Source organism: Varanus komodoensis, unplaced genomic scaffold (genome assembly GCF_004798865.1).
Source record: "Varanus komodoensis strain SLA01 unplaced genomic scaffold, ASM479886v1 scaffold12, whole genome shotgun sequence".
NCBI classification, from domain to species: domain Eukaryota; kingdom Metazoa; phylum Chordata; class Lepidosauria; order Squamata; family Varanidae; genus Varanus; species Varanus komodoensis.
The window spans coordinates 30,866,359-30,881,427 of NW_025335349.1; the positions used below are offsets into that span (position 1 = coordinate 30,866,359).

Below are 15,069 nucleotides of genomic sequence, written 5' to 3' on the forward strand. Positions count from 1 at the left end.
TGCTCACCCTATTCTATGGTAACCCTAACTAACTTGGTGTTTGGGAACCAAAGCTTTAAAAATTACCCCATGGTCTTAACATACTGCAAGTATTTGACCTGAAATATTTGAGGGAGAAAATAAAACATACTTAATATTGTTTAAATGCTACATTATGCAATAATTTATATTGGAATACTTGTAAATCTTTCAAGACAATAACATATACATTCCTGGTATTTAAATTTAAGCAAAAAACAGGTACTGAAAGCTGTTAGCATACTGATAATGTACTGTGCATAATAATGTGTCAACCACTCCACTATTTTAGGAGAGTTTAAGCGTGTTCCTATACAAGGTTGTTAATGTACTGTATATACTTTTGATTTCATTGCAGAATTATGATCTGACACTGTAGATTAGCAGAACAACACAAATGCACAAATTTGTTTGTTCACTCTTACAAATAATTTCACAATTTTCCTGTTTTAAAAAGAAAGCTTGATGAAAGTTTACTTTAGAATAAAGTAAATGTACTTTAGATACTAGAAGCAAAACTGGATGGTTATGTTGCTTGAGGAACCCATAAACAATTGTGAGTAGGGATCAATGAGCAGGCAGTGAATGCTTCATGGAGAGAAGCTTCCAACTCTTCCACTGAGGTTGATAGAACATCTTTTTCATAGTAATTGTCATTACTGATTAGTACTGTTTCATTCAGATATAAATGTATTTCAGTTACAAATAATATTACCTCACGTACTTGTTTGGAATAATTGAAAAACTTTATAATTTTGAAACTTCCAAGCTTGTCTAATACTTACTCATTATTGTTATCCATTTGCTGCTTATGAACTTAAGAAATGGAACATTTTCCATGGAAAAACAAAGCATTGGAAAAATTTCTCTTACACACAATTGAAGCTTTATTTAGTTGGCCATGTGTTCAGAGAATCTCTGCATTTTATTTGAATTCATGTTAATTATTTTAATGTCTGTATTTAATGTCTGTTAAAATGCTACTCATGTCAATGTCTTAATCCCAAGCACAAAAAGTCATTCCAAATAAAATGTAGTGCATATGGGAAGTTTAAATACGGGTGAATCTTCAGGAGAAAGTTGACTCATAGTTGTGGAACAGGTGCTATGAAAGCCTCTGTGTTCTATTGATAATTATAGTTCTCAGTCTTAATATTTTAATGCTTCCAGATGGTTTTATTCTACTCTTTACTTTAAACTATGTTTAAAGCAGCTAAGCAAACTTGATAAAGTACAAACCAATTAAAGCACTGTAGGCAATTAAAACATAAAACTTAAGAATCCTAACCTTTAAGTACCCTTAGTAAATTACCTTTAACACATTTCCTAATCAATTAAGTCATCCCAGAAGTGCACTTGATAGGTTGGTGTTGAAGTCCCTTTTTGTTGTAGGTGGGCATTCTATAGTGTTGCTGCCACTACAGAAAAAAACCCTTGCCCCTTCCTCACTATTTTTTTGGCAGTTTGTTGCTGTCTCAAACCAGTAAGCTATTCTTATATGTGATGGATAATATTTTGCATTCTATTCTTAAGTGCTGATGCTGCTTCCTTAGTTGATAGTTTTATGGTGTTATTTTTACAAAATTGTAATTTTAAAATGTAACCAGTCCTAAGTGATGCATTTGAATCAGAAAAGCCTGATACAACAATCTATCTGCATTGAGGAAAAGAATCCAGAGCAGGGCTTCATAGATGACTTCATTATTCAGGCAGGTTTGTATGGAGTACTGTTTAAGGCAGACTTTGCTGACTGGGGATTATTGTAGTCAAACACTTCTGGAAGGCACCTGACCTGGGAAGGCTGGATCTGCTCTTTATATTTCAAACTTAGTCATTTGGATTGGGGCAAGGAATATATTTGGTATCCAGTAAAAGTATGAGATAGGAATTACATAATTTAATACAGGTCCTGGTGAACAATATAACAACCAACTGAACCCTAACCCTGAATTGTCTTCAAAGGTAGCCTGATATAATATGTGTTGTAATACATGGCTTTATCTCGGGCATTAATGTGAGAGGCCAGATCAGAAACTCAAGAGTGTACATGATATACCAGCTGAAGTTGATAAAAAGGCCCTGTCACCACCTTGCCATCCAAAATCAGTGTTAAGTCCAGGAGTAACCCAAGCAGCAAATCCAGTTCTTAGGAGGGGATTGCAAAAGATCAATATATATGCTTAAGCCCAATTTATCAGAGCCCTCAACCAACAGTACTTAGGTTTGTGTACATTAAATTCACCTTGGGTCATTCTAGGACAAAAGGAACAAACAAACTGATCATGTAGGACACTTAAATGGGTGTTTTTAACAGGCATTTGACTATTATTTCTTGAGTTTATATGATTTTTAGTAAGTAAGATGTAATTGTTTTATGCATAGAATATCTGAAGAGTTCTAAACAATGTCATATGTTCAAAAGTGTAACTTTGTGTTTCTTCATTCAGTTTATCTGCTCATCTACAACTTACCTTTACTGGTTTCTTCCATAAAAATGGTATGTATTTCATGTCTTTTGCCCCTTCCACTGCAATTTATTGACATTAATTAGAGACTTAAGCTTAAGAGTTAAGGCTAAGACAAGGTAAACAAACAAAACCACCATGTAAAACGGCCCCAAATTTTTTGTAACTCTAGTAATTCTGTTGTTCAGTGAAGTAGTATAACATAACCATTCTCACAAACTGATTTTTGACCTTAATATGCAAGATCAACAAGTCATTGATCAAATAATGGTGCATAAAATTTGGTTCTAATAAATAGTATGAATCTTAATATGGAACATATTTGAACTATTCAGTTTTGTAGAAGTATGCTTTACTGCTTCCTACTCTGTTCAGACTGAGTACTGAGCTTGCTATTGAGAGAATGCCATCCATGTGGAAAATCAGCAGTGCAGTTAGTGTACTTAAAACATGAGTTTAATGTGTGGAGACTTGATTTTTCTTATACATTTGGCCTCAAATTGGAATTTTAAAGGGGAAATCTGTGGACTATAATATTTGTGTCTGCCAGAAGCTCATTGACCTCTGTATTTCTATTGGATTTAAATACTTAGACTAGTAAGTATTGGCTGGGCAACTCCAGGTGCTCTTGGAGGAAGCTAACCATCTAGACCCATTTCTATCATGTTTCAGGACTGGTTACCCAGATGGTATTGCTGGGGGATTGTGGCTCTGAGCCATGGTAGTAATGCCATAGGTTCTGCAGGATTCCATTTTATCCCCTATGCTGTTCAATATCTACATTAAGCCTCTGGGAGAGGTAATCCAGAGGTTTAGGCTGAGGAATCATCAGTACACTGGTGACACCCAGCTCTGAATCTCATTTACATTCAATGCAGGTGTGGTAGTGACTGCTCTAAACAGGTGTCTGAACATTCTGATGGGCTGGATGAGGGCCAGTGAATTGAAGCTCAATCCAGATAGGACCGAAGTGTTGCTAGTGGGTGGACCAGCTGTTCAGATAAGTGATATTTGCCCTGTCTTGGACGGGGTTGCACTCCCACTACAGGACAGTGTACAGAGCTTGGGAATACTCCTTGACCCTGAGGTATCCCTGGAATTACAGGTGGCATCTGCAGCAAGGAGTGCTTTCCTTCTGCTAAGACTGGTACATCAGCTGTGTCCTTACCTGGACAGACAGGCCCTAGCAACAGTAACCCATGCACTGGTAACCTCCTTCTTGGACTATTGTAATGAGCTCATTGTGGCGCTACCCTTGAAGATAACCCTATCTGGACATTGCAATTGGTTCAGAATAGAGCTGCCAGACTGCTGACAGGGACCGATGGATGAGAACACATCACACCGGTCCTATATAAGCTACACTGGCTACCAATTGAAGTCCGGGCTCGATTTAAGGTATTAACAATAATGTATAAAGACCTACATGGTTTAGGGCCTGGTTGCCTAAGGGAACATCTCCTTCCGTATGAACCTGCCCAGACCCTAAGATCATTCGGAGAGGGCCTCTGAGAGCCCTCCTAGAGAGAGGTGAGGAGAGTCTTCTCTGCAGTAGTGCCCTGATTATGGAACTTGCTTCCCAGAGAGGTCCACCTGGTGTTGATGCTTCGTTTCAGCACTAGGCCAAAACCTTTTCATTCTCCATTTTTAATCAGTAATGTATTTTAATGTGTTGTAGCAAGTTTGGGCACTAAGGAGGTTTTAACTATTTTATTGTTATAATACAGTTTTGACATATATTTACATTTTGGCTTTTTATGTAAACTGCTTTTAGATTTTATAATATAAAGTATAAAGACAGTATATAAGAAAGTTTAAATAAATAAATTTGGAGCTTGCTTCTGGGAAATACAGTGCCCTCCTCATAAATATCTTCTTGTTATTACATTTATGTGGTACCAGATTTCAAAGTCTTAGAGTATGTTACGCATTTGGGTGGTGGGAAGAAAACTGATTTATATAAACCAATGTTTGAATAAAACATCTCTCCTAGCAAAAGAGCCAAGGAAATAGAAGGAACAATCCTATGGGCCCTAAGCCATAGGATTTTTCAGCTTACCATCTCCAAGTTCAGACATGATGCTCTGAATTTTGGAAACAGCACTCTGATTTTGGAACTGGGAATTAGAACACTAGGCCACCCCATCCTCAGGCCACATGGAAAAAACTGCACTGCCCACCCTCTATAGTCAGGAAAGCAATCTTGAAGAGAGGTTGGAACATGGAGGAGACTTGAAAGGCCATCCTTCACCTCTACCACTTCCATTCCTCCCTGCTTGAAGTGCTGTTGCTAGAGGAGTGGAAAGGCCTTTCTAGTGAAATGCAGAGCAAAATGATGGAGAGGCAAAGATTGCCTCTGCTGTTCCTTTCATTCTACAGAAGATGTCCATAAGCCTTCAATTTCAGGAGCTTAGAGGTTTCCTGAGAGGAATGTGCCCTGAAACTTTGTCTGTTGTGCTAAGAGTGTAGAAATAGGGCAGTTCTAAAATTTAAGATGCAATCCAGTTTTGTTCTGTTGATGAAACTGCTATAGTCATTGTAACTGGGAGGAGACATTTCTCCCCTAGTAGCTTTCCATGTGCCCTCAAAATCTTCTGAGGTGAAGTTAAGGAACTTCCCAGAGCAGATTTTCAATGTGGGGCTTGTGGAGGGGGAGAAAGTCCTATCCCCTTGCATGATGTTGGAATCCATCCCTTGTATTATAATTCCATTGGGGCTTGTGCAGGTGGCTACCATTAAGTACTAACTTCTTCTGTCTGTGTTTATACTTAGATTAAATGTTTCAGTTGAGATATTTGTGCATGAAAATGGCAAATACTCAGTTCAAGTTGTGCACGTTGCCACTTGCTTGGTCCCCTCATTGAGCAGCAGTTGCTCAGATAGTGCTAGGTTTGAGGGGGCACTGGAAATGGTGGCAGGGGTTTCCTTCCAAATGACTCCCAGTCAACTTACTAAACATGGGCATACCCAGACATAGCACTGCATAATTATCCTGGCTACAATGAATTCTTGTATTTTTAGGATTTTAAATATTCCCCCTTCCCCTTATGCTCTTTTAGATAAGCCATTGCAAAACTCTGAAAATGAACAAAGTTCTGTAACGCTGGAAGTATTGCTTGTAAAAGTTTGCCATAAGAAACGAAAGGTAAGTTTACTGGTGCTTTAACAATGCCCAGAGAAAGCAGAATTTAGTCACTTGAGCTTGGCAGAGTTATAGTTGCCAGAGGAACTCTGGAATACTATTCTATAGGAACCTTTCAGTTGCCCAAAAAATTGAGTTGTCTATTTGTTTCTCATACTATTGTGGTATTAGACTTATTTATTTTTGTTTTTTAATCCTTGGATGCTTGTGCCTTCTAGTTTCTCTTTTAAAGGTGATTTAAAGGTGGATGGGATGTGGTGGTGCAGTGGGTTAAACTGCTGAGCTGGTTGATCAAAAGGTCGACAGTTCGAATCTGCACATGGGGTGAGCTCCCGTGCTTCGTCCCAGCTCCTGCCAACCTTGCAGTTTGAAAACATGCAAATGGAAATAGATAAAAAGGTACCACTTCAGTGGGACGGTAACAGCGTTCAGTGCACTTCGGTGTTTAGTCATGCTGGCCACATGACCACGGAGACTGACTGCGGACAAACACTGGCTCCCTTGGCTAGGAAACAGATGAGCACTGCCCCCTAGAGTCAGACATGGCTGGACTTTATTGTCATGGGGAAACGTTTACCTTTAATTTAAAAGCAAACTTTTAAAGGCAATCCTATGGTTATTAGTTGGATGAAACCAAATTAATTCTAGTTGGACTGCTGCCCTTTTATTTCATTCAGCAGTTTGGCATTTTGGTTTGAACTTTAAAATGCGAGGAGCAAAATGATTTTGTGAAGAGGAAAGGGGGTTCACACTTCCAAGGGGGCTTACTGCCATTTCTTTCCTTGGTTTGTTTTTTCATTCTTTATTTTTAATCTTTTTTCTATTCAAAGCCGGTGGCTTTGTTGGCAGAGTGGAAGAAGCAGTGGAGTTGTGGGTTTCATCATAGCTTAAAGGATTTAAAAATAACTTTTTGAAAAAAGAATGAAAAATAGGTCCTGAAGAGGACCTTCAGGCAGTAGCCTCAAATTCACTGGTTTGACCCTAGGTGGCCAAGGTTTTTCTGGTTTCTTGGATTTGCAGTTGCCAAACAATCCCCAACTCTTCTTCCACTCTGGATATGGGAGTGTAGCAGGATTCATGGGCAACTGCTTGGAAAATTTTGAGCCACCTCTGTTGCTGCAGGGTAGGGAGGAAGGTTTAGTCCCACATTACACTCAGTAAGGATCCCCCGCCCCATTTGCCATGATGATTGAATTTATCAACTAATCTGATCTCTAATTCAGGAATATAAAGTTTTCGCATCAATCCAGACTAGTTTACAATTATTTTATTCTCAGACATTTAACAGTCAGTATCTGAGGAATTGTCTAGGTTATCTATTTCTGTGCTGTGAAATATTACCAGTGCTTTTTTTGTAAAAAAAAAAAAAAAAGTGCCGGAACACATGAAATTATTTACCTTTCACACATAGTCAATCACTGTACACACACCCACACACGTCAGTTGTGTAACGAAACATAACGGTCGCTGCCCGTAGTAAGCACTCAGCGCACAACCACACGACCAATCACAAGCCGAGCAGCACCACAAGCTGAGCAGCACCATCACAACCAGCGCAGATAAAGTACGCATGTATCGGATTTGACACACAAGCAGCCCGCATGCACCATATTAATGAATTTGCCGCCGACCTGCTATGCTCGACAGGGTGATTCAAATCCACATGGACCAAACATCAAATTTTCAAAGGTTACTTTTAAAACTTGGAAAATCTGTTGAAAAAAGGTGCTGGAACTCTGTTCCAGTGCATTCTGTGACAAAAAAAGCACTGAATATTACCAACAGGTACTTCATATTGCAAGTATGCCCTTTGTCTTCATATTGAATAATTCAGTGTTTAACTGAAACTTTTGCCCTGGGAATAAGAAAAAGTCTGATTTAACACTGATCCTGTGAAGTATGCTATCTGCTGCTGTTTTAAGCCATCCCACTCTAGCAGCTGGGATAGAACCCACAAGTAAGCTCAGGTGGCATTGCTGTTACCACTATTTAACTTTGTGAAGGGCATGGGTCTTTTCCCCCTCTTCTAATTTGAATATTGAATGTGCATTCCTAGTGTGCTGTTTTGTCACTCCTATTAACATGAAGGAGGAAGAGGGGCACGGCAGGGCAGCACACCACATGGTCAGACAGAAAAGAGGTCCCCAAAGGCAGTGATCACTTTCTGGCTATAATGAAACTTATATCCCCACCCAACTTGGAAGTATTTTGTGTTAGCAAGTAGATGTTCCACTCGTGTTACAGCAACAAGTTCATTGCTGCATTCTTTAAAAAGTAAAAGCCTCAAATCAGTTTCATAAGCAGTTTTGTTCTCTTTGTCCATATAATGAAAATATTAAATATATCTTATTTCTATTTGCAGGATGTTAGTTGTCCAATAAGGCAAGTGCCCACTGGTAAAAAGCAGGTACCTTTGAATCCAGACCTCAATCAAATGAAACCAGGCAACTTTCCTTCACTTGCTGTTTCTAGCAATGAGTTTGAACCTAGTAACAGCCATATGGTGAAGTCTTACTCATTATTATTCAGAGTAACACGTCCAGGAAGAAGAGAATTTAATGGGATGATAAATGGTGAAACTAATGAAAACATTGGTAAGTAATCTTGAAGTCTATTCAGAACATGTTCTTTTAGTATTTCCAGCTAGGGGAAAAGACTCAAAAAGCTGCTTAAGGAAAAAGGTAGAGCAAATTTTGGAATGCACGGGTGTTCCTTAACTACTGGCTTCATATGAACATTTTCCAAAGTTGCTTCAATTTTTTGATGCTCTTGGAGGATGCCTTATGAGCGTTATTCTAATACAGGGATGCACAGCCTGTTTTCAGAACCTCTGCTGTGCACCCCAATTTGTGGCCTGATCATATAATGCTAGTCCTTACTTCTTCACCTAGAGATTTTAATACACGCAACTCTTTCCTCACTTCTAGTAATGACAGGGCAAAAGTGAGCTGTATCGGGATTACTGGGATGCATGTGTGCTTATGCCTGTGTGACAACATGACTCTGTCCCTCAGGACCAAGAAGGTTCTGCATCTTTGTTATAACAGAAGAAAAGCATGTCTAGAACTTAGTACCATACATTCATTGAGTCAAAAAGAGCAGAGCCTCCCCTAAAGATTCTTCCAGGTGGAGAGCTGTAGTTGCTGTTAATCAGAAGGCATTGTGCTGCTGTTTCAAATTTTCGCTCCTTAATGGACTTTCTGCAGTAAGAGAAATGATAGAAGAAACTATGGGAAAACACAGGAGGGTTATGAAAGAAAGACAATAATATTTGAACCCCCTGTAAAAATCTGAATGAGGCAGTGTGGTAGCACCATAAAAACATGACTAGAAGTACTCCCAAAGACAAAGGCCAGTAGGGAAAGAACACAAAATAATTATTCAGTAAACTTTCTTACTGTATATTGATTTTAGTATGAGTGCTTTTTAAATTAATATTACTGTGAATATTACCAAAACAAAGAAAACTATAAAGAAAAAATGGCTTCTTGAACTAATTAAAATAAATAATTTCCAATAGATGCATAAGAAATATGTATGTGTGTGCATAGTAATACTATTAACACAGTTAGTTATATATAAACTTCAGAAAAGGTGAGCCAAATATCTAAATATGTATCCATCCTCACATGTGGCATCTAAATACTATCCATTCAAATATAGAAAGAATTGTTACAGGAGGTGCTTTAGGCTTCCTCTTGGAATGAAAGGTGGAGCACAAATAAATACAGAAGTGAAATGTTCTTAAAAATGATCATACACTTTTTAGAAAAAGTTTGCTACCATTGTTCTCATTGTACTTTGAAACTATGTTCTGTTAGAGGGTGCATGTTCATTGCTGTTGAGAACAGTGAAAAATGCAGTACCTAACAAAAAACAGTAGATATTGACTGTTTCTTCCCCTTGTCCAAACTCTTGCACAAGTGAGAGCGAGAGCTTGTGGTGGTGTGCTTTTAGACATCTTTGTCAAGGATTTAAACATATATTTTGTTAACTTAAGCAAGAGTAATATTTTGGAGTAGCTTGATGTCATATACAACTATCTGTTCCAGTATAAAATAGCAGAGACTGCAACAAAACTTTCCAAACTTGGTTGGGTTGTCAAACTAAACTCAGTCTGGTTCCAGGTAAAGTGTGAACCAGTCACCCTATGCATTAATTTGAAACAGTAACTTCATTAAATCAAATTCAGCTACTTTGTTTCTCAACTATGCCATCAAATATGAATACTTATCCCCTGTAATTTTTGATGTGCCTAAATACAGATGTTAATGAGGAGCTTCCAACTAGAAGAAAACGCAATTCTTCTAACCGTGAAGATGGGGAAAAGACCTTTGTAGCACAAATGACTGTATTTGATAAGAACAGGTAATACGTTTTTTAAAAAGAAGGATTCTCTTAGGGGAACATATTTCTAATAATCTACATCTTAATTTCATTTTAATTTGTGTCATCTGTGTAATCTCTATTTTTGAAGATTCATCTTTCCCAAAATGGAATTAAGAAACTCTTCATGATGGCATCTTAAAGGAACAGCCCGAGACAAGTTTGTTTCACCTCCAATTAAAATGGATGTTGTGTTTGCATAATAGAATAAAAATAGATCTGATTGCATTTAGAATTGCTCAGAACAGGCAAGCATTTCAGTTGTCTTATATCCTGTGTCCTGCTTCTTGGCAGGGTGGGAGAGGTATCTCCTTTGTATGTTTATTCTGCTTTCTGTTGATAATGTTATTGGCTCTCTGACAGATCTTACCACATTTGCAATGGCATTGTAAAAAAGAAAAGGAGATAGATTGCACAGTTATTTATGTTATTTTACTTATTATATTTATACCCCACCTTTTTTCCTTTCAAGGAACTCAGGGTGGCTTACATCATTCTCCTCCTCTTAATCTTATCCTCATAGCAACAATCCTGTGAGGTAGGTTGGGCTGTGAGTTTCTGACTGGCCCAGAGTCACTCAATTAGCTCTGTAGCTGAGTAGGGACTAGAACCCAGATCATCTGAGTCCCAGGGCCCACACTTTTAACCACTATATCACACTGGCTCTTTCAAATTAAGTAAATGGTACAGCTGTATTAAATTGTAGCATCCTAAATGCACCAATTCTTCATGTGGAAAAAACCTTTACCTTAAAACAAAAATTACAAATTTGCAGCTCTTCAGTTTTTGAATAAAGTACAACCAGCTAAATTTAAATTCCTTGTGTACCGTCCTGCAAGTTTAGGATAGATATTGACACTTGAGATTCAAGTGAGCTGCTTTTTAGAATCTTCTCAAAGTGGATTTAATGCAGCCTTGTGTTCAGTCACTTTTCACTCAAGTAACAATCCTTTTTGGATGAGCAGTATTCGGCTATTCTGAAATTTCTCTTAATGCAAGAAGAATTGCTAGCCCAAATTGATCACAGTGAATGACTATTTGACAAAGGAGAGGGTATTTCTGAATTTGCAAAATAGCAAAGTTTACTGCTGAATTTGAAATATATGGGTCAATGCTGAGCTGTTAGTACTGTTAGGATTAAGCCCTAGCAGAAATACAGAGAAAAGTCTATAGAACTATTGTGGTGAGATTTGACAATTTTAAGGGAGGTATACCAGGTGTGAGTTTTTAAGCTATATTTTATTGAATTTTAAATGTTTTAATGCAGAATATTATTCAACCACACAGTCTTTTCAGAAATGATCCAAAATTTAAATTACTGTAATTTCTATTTGCCCCTTTTAAATAGGATTCATCCAGAAGGATTGAGAGCCCAAAATCCTTATCTTGTGAGTGTAGAGTGGAGATACTTGAAGAAAGTGCATGAAAAGGCTAGAGGGACCAAAGAGCAGCACCTGTTTCAGAGCAGTGCATTAGAGCTGTTCAATAACAATTTATAGGGATCCAGCAGTACTGTGAATCAAATCATTTACAAGTTGTTATTTGGATTTGGATACCAGTGCAGCAGAGAGAAAACCAGAGTGCTAAGAATCAATTTATTTTATTCCTGAAATAAAGGATGCTATGCATTTAATCTGGATTTTAGACTACCATGTGGCTGGTGGGGAATTAGTACTCCCACATGCTTTGTAGAAATCTGAGGGAAATCTCAGTAGTGAGAACTTACATTCCCAAGATCTACAATTTCCTGTGTATTGTTGGAAAATGTCCAGGAAATTCCTCCTGAGCTTGTGCAGAATGATCAGGATGGATTAGTAGTTCATTTCTTTAGTTAGTGTTTTGGAGACCCACATTAGAATGGGAACAAGCTTCCTCACATTTTTAAAATCTCTTTATACGTTAGTTGTCTCTGGAACTGGTCATCCTAATATATCTTTATAATTAGGATTCAGCTGAATCTTAGCTGAGAAAACATAACTGTTTTTTGCAGTTGAGTGAAATCTTCCACCTATTGACTGTAATAGGCTGGACACACAAAGGGTGTATGTTGTGCACTTACTCAGAACGTCTGGCACCACAGCTTTTTAGTGTACCTATACTAAACCATAAAACACCTGTACCTGTATTTTTATATACAATGCCTCCTGCTTGCTTGCAAAAGACCAATAATAATAATAATAATAATAATAATATAAAGTTGTACAATTTTCTGGGACCACATTTTTTAAAATGGTACCAACCCAGTGATGCGCACCCCAAAGTGTCTTTTGGGCATATATGGAGGGGCTGACCCCTGCAGAAACATGAGTTGTCCAGGCAGTTGGTTGCCAAAATTATAAGCCATTATGTTTGGGCATAATGATAATAACCCGTTGTGGTAATTTACTCCCAGTATGTTGTCATGTCCTGCAAACAGGACCAAGGAGTCGTTCTTGTGTGCCATAGTCTTAGTGTTTCAACCTTGGTAATTTAGAAGAGAGGTAGAACTAGATGATTTTTAAATTGAATTTTAGTTCAGCAAGGTATGTGCATGTGTTTTATTTCCCTTTTTTTGTTTTGTTTAATCCCTGATGACATTCCAAATGCATAGGGCCAAAATGGACTTGGCTGCTTCGAAGAATTAAACTGTTTTTGTTTTGTTTTGTTAAGCATCCTGGGGTTTTATCTCCCTTTTTCTACCTGGAAGTTTGAACTCCTTATTTTCATGCTATTATTTTTCTAGGGCACAAAATATGTGTTTCAACAATTAGAAATTTCTATAGTATGTTGTATTAGTAGATAATGTATAGGTAACAGGATGGGATTCAAAGAACCAGTGTGCATGCAGACTGTTTCTGCACTATGCCTACAGGGGTCCTAATGTGCCACCTAAATTCATGACCCTCAGGAGTGGCTTTGGAACAAAGGTGTTAAAAAGGCATTCGTCAGACTGGTATGCATGGATTTTGGTCAACATGTACATGAAGAAATTAAGCAAATGACATTAAATCATGATTTTTGGTCAGTATTGAACATCAGCAAATGTGTATATTTTGTGTGTAACAGACGACTACAGCTTCTTGATGGGGAATATGAAGTAGCCATGCAAGAAATGGAAGAGTGCCCAATCAGCAAGAAAAGAGCAACATGGGAAACAATACTTGATGGGAAGGTATGCGCTACAATTGCTTGTTAACTGTCTCAGAGGGTATGTATATAAAATTATGAGCTTCTTGCACTGACTTCTGATACTCAAAATATTGAGTTACCAGAAAGTAGTGGTGATTATTGTAACCCTTCAGGACCAAAATCTTTGCAGCAATAGTGTGTGTGAGAGAGAGACAGAGAGAGTTTTTGAGTTGTCACTGCTATCAGATATTACAGGTAGCAGGCAGAGTGTGGCCTTGTTTCTGTAAAGTATCACGTCATAATTTTTACTTCAGTTTGCTGTTCATGGCTGCCTAAAAGACAAAGTGGAAGAGAACTTATGGAACACTGTTGATTGATTCAGCAACAGTTGTTGACTGTCCAGCAAATAAGAACTTTCAAGTGCGGGAGTTTCAAAGAGGGAGGCACAATTTCTCATTCCATTCAGTTTCTCACCTCACCAGTCAAAGGTTTTATGACCAAAACCTCTTTATTTACCCAGTTTTTAACTGTTAATTGGTATTTTAATTATTTTAGTTTCAAGTAGTGGCACTAAGGAGTTTTTAATTGTTTAATTGTTGATTTTTTAAAATTGTATAAACTGTCACGAGATTTTTAAATTAGGTTGTCACTGGGCAGAGCTCAGGTTTAGTACCTAACTCTGCTCCTGTTTTTGTCCAAGCACACGCTGCTGCTGACTTGCAAAGACAAGTGTTACTGCACATGAGTCTGCTACTGCAGTAGAAGCAAAGTTTTATTTCTGGCCCCGACATTGGGTAGCTCAGCCTTCAGTGAGGAGGGTTCTGCATGAGGATGTATCTAGAAGGAAGGTATGCTGTGCTTTCCTCATAGATCCTTGCCATATAAAAGCAGTCCCAATCATAATAGTAATGGGTATTTTGCTAGTAATGGTTGCCTTTTCATGATTTTTTCATTGAAGTCCTTTATTTAAAGTAGAACGTTACATCTTTAGAAATGTCTCTTTGAAAAATCAAAAAGCTTTTTTTTTTCTATTTCAGAGGCTGCCTCCATTTGAAACATTTTCTCAGGGACCTACACTTCAGTTTACTCTTCGGTGGACAGGAGAGGCAAATGATAAACCTACAACTCCTACCACTAAGCCCCTTTCAACGAGGAATTCAGAAAGTCTTCCTCAAGAAAACAAGCCCAGTTCTGTAAAACCTACACAGACTATAGGTGAGTAAATACTGAGAAATTGATAAAGAAATGCACAAAAAATGCTGCTTGCTTTTGTTAGATTTTTTACCTTGAGGCAATTCTTACGACTTTTCTAATGTCTTGCACAAAATGACTAGTTTAAAATCAGCAAGATGCATATATGGAATTTGTGTAAATTTTGTAGGATTATGTGTATCATGCTAAAATGCATCAATCTGGGGGGCTGTCTGTTTGGTGCATGACTGAGAGAACAAGATCACTGAGATAGAACATGCCTGCTTGTTCTCCTGGCAGTTGAGCATTTCTGTTACTCTGCAGGTAGTGTATATGCTGCTTCAGATTTATTTCTGGGACTAAATCAAGGTGCTTTGTTAACCTCTGAAGCCCTTAATGGCTGTGTCTGCCATATCTTCCAGAACATGTACTCTTGTACATACCTCCTTGCATCAACAAATGAAGCCTTACTCTTCGTTCCATCTTTTAAATTGGTGAAATTTGGAAAAATGTATGGAGAGTTTTTTCCAACATGACTCCCTGTTTGGCATTATTTGCTTCGAAGAACTCCATTTGGTTTCTTTTACAAGTTTTCATTAGTAGCTTGAGATGTCTTTATCCCTAAAAGCATGTATGGTTTTTAAGCTTTGCTGTTTCTTTGAAGTATCTTCTCTGTTGCTTATGGTCATTCAGCTGCTTTAGGTCTATTTTGTCAATTGCTTCTTGGTACTTAATTTCTTTTTGCCACTTTAAAAGGGG

General features: G+C 37.9%; 1 protein-coding gene across 2 annotated transcripts in view; it reads left to right on the top strand.

Moving 5' to 3' along the window:
- Window positions 1-15,069, top strand: part of SUZ12 (SUZ12 polycomb repressive complex 2 subunit) — a 47,498-nt gene that overhangs the window by 14,907 nt on the left and 17,522 nt on the right. For both annotated transcript variants that reach the window (XM_044422081.1, XM_044422080.1), the window contains 6 exons: window positions 2,466-2,515; window positions 5,543-5,628; window positions 7,988-8,219; window positions 9,891-9,993; window positions 13,057-13,162; window positions 14,157-14,334. In XM_044422081.1, the coding sequence (XP_044278016.1) occupies window positions 2,466-2,515; window positions 5,543-5,628; window positions 7,988-8,219; window positions 9,891-9,993; window positions 13,057-13,162; window positions 14,157-14,334 (755 nt within the window). The remainder of the gene's footprint in view (window positions 1-2,465; window positions 2,516-5,542; window positions 5,629-7,987; window positions 8,220-9,890; window positions 9,994-13,056; window positions 13,163-14,156; window positions 14,335-15,069) is intronic.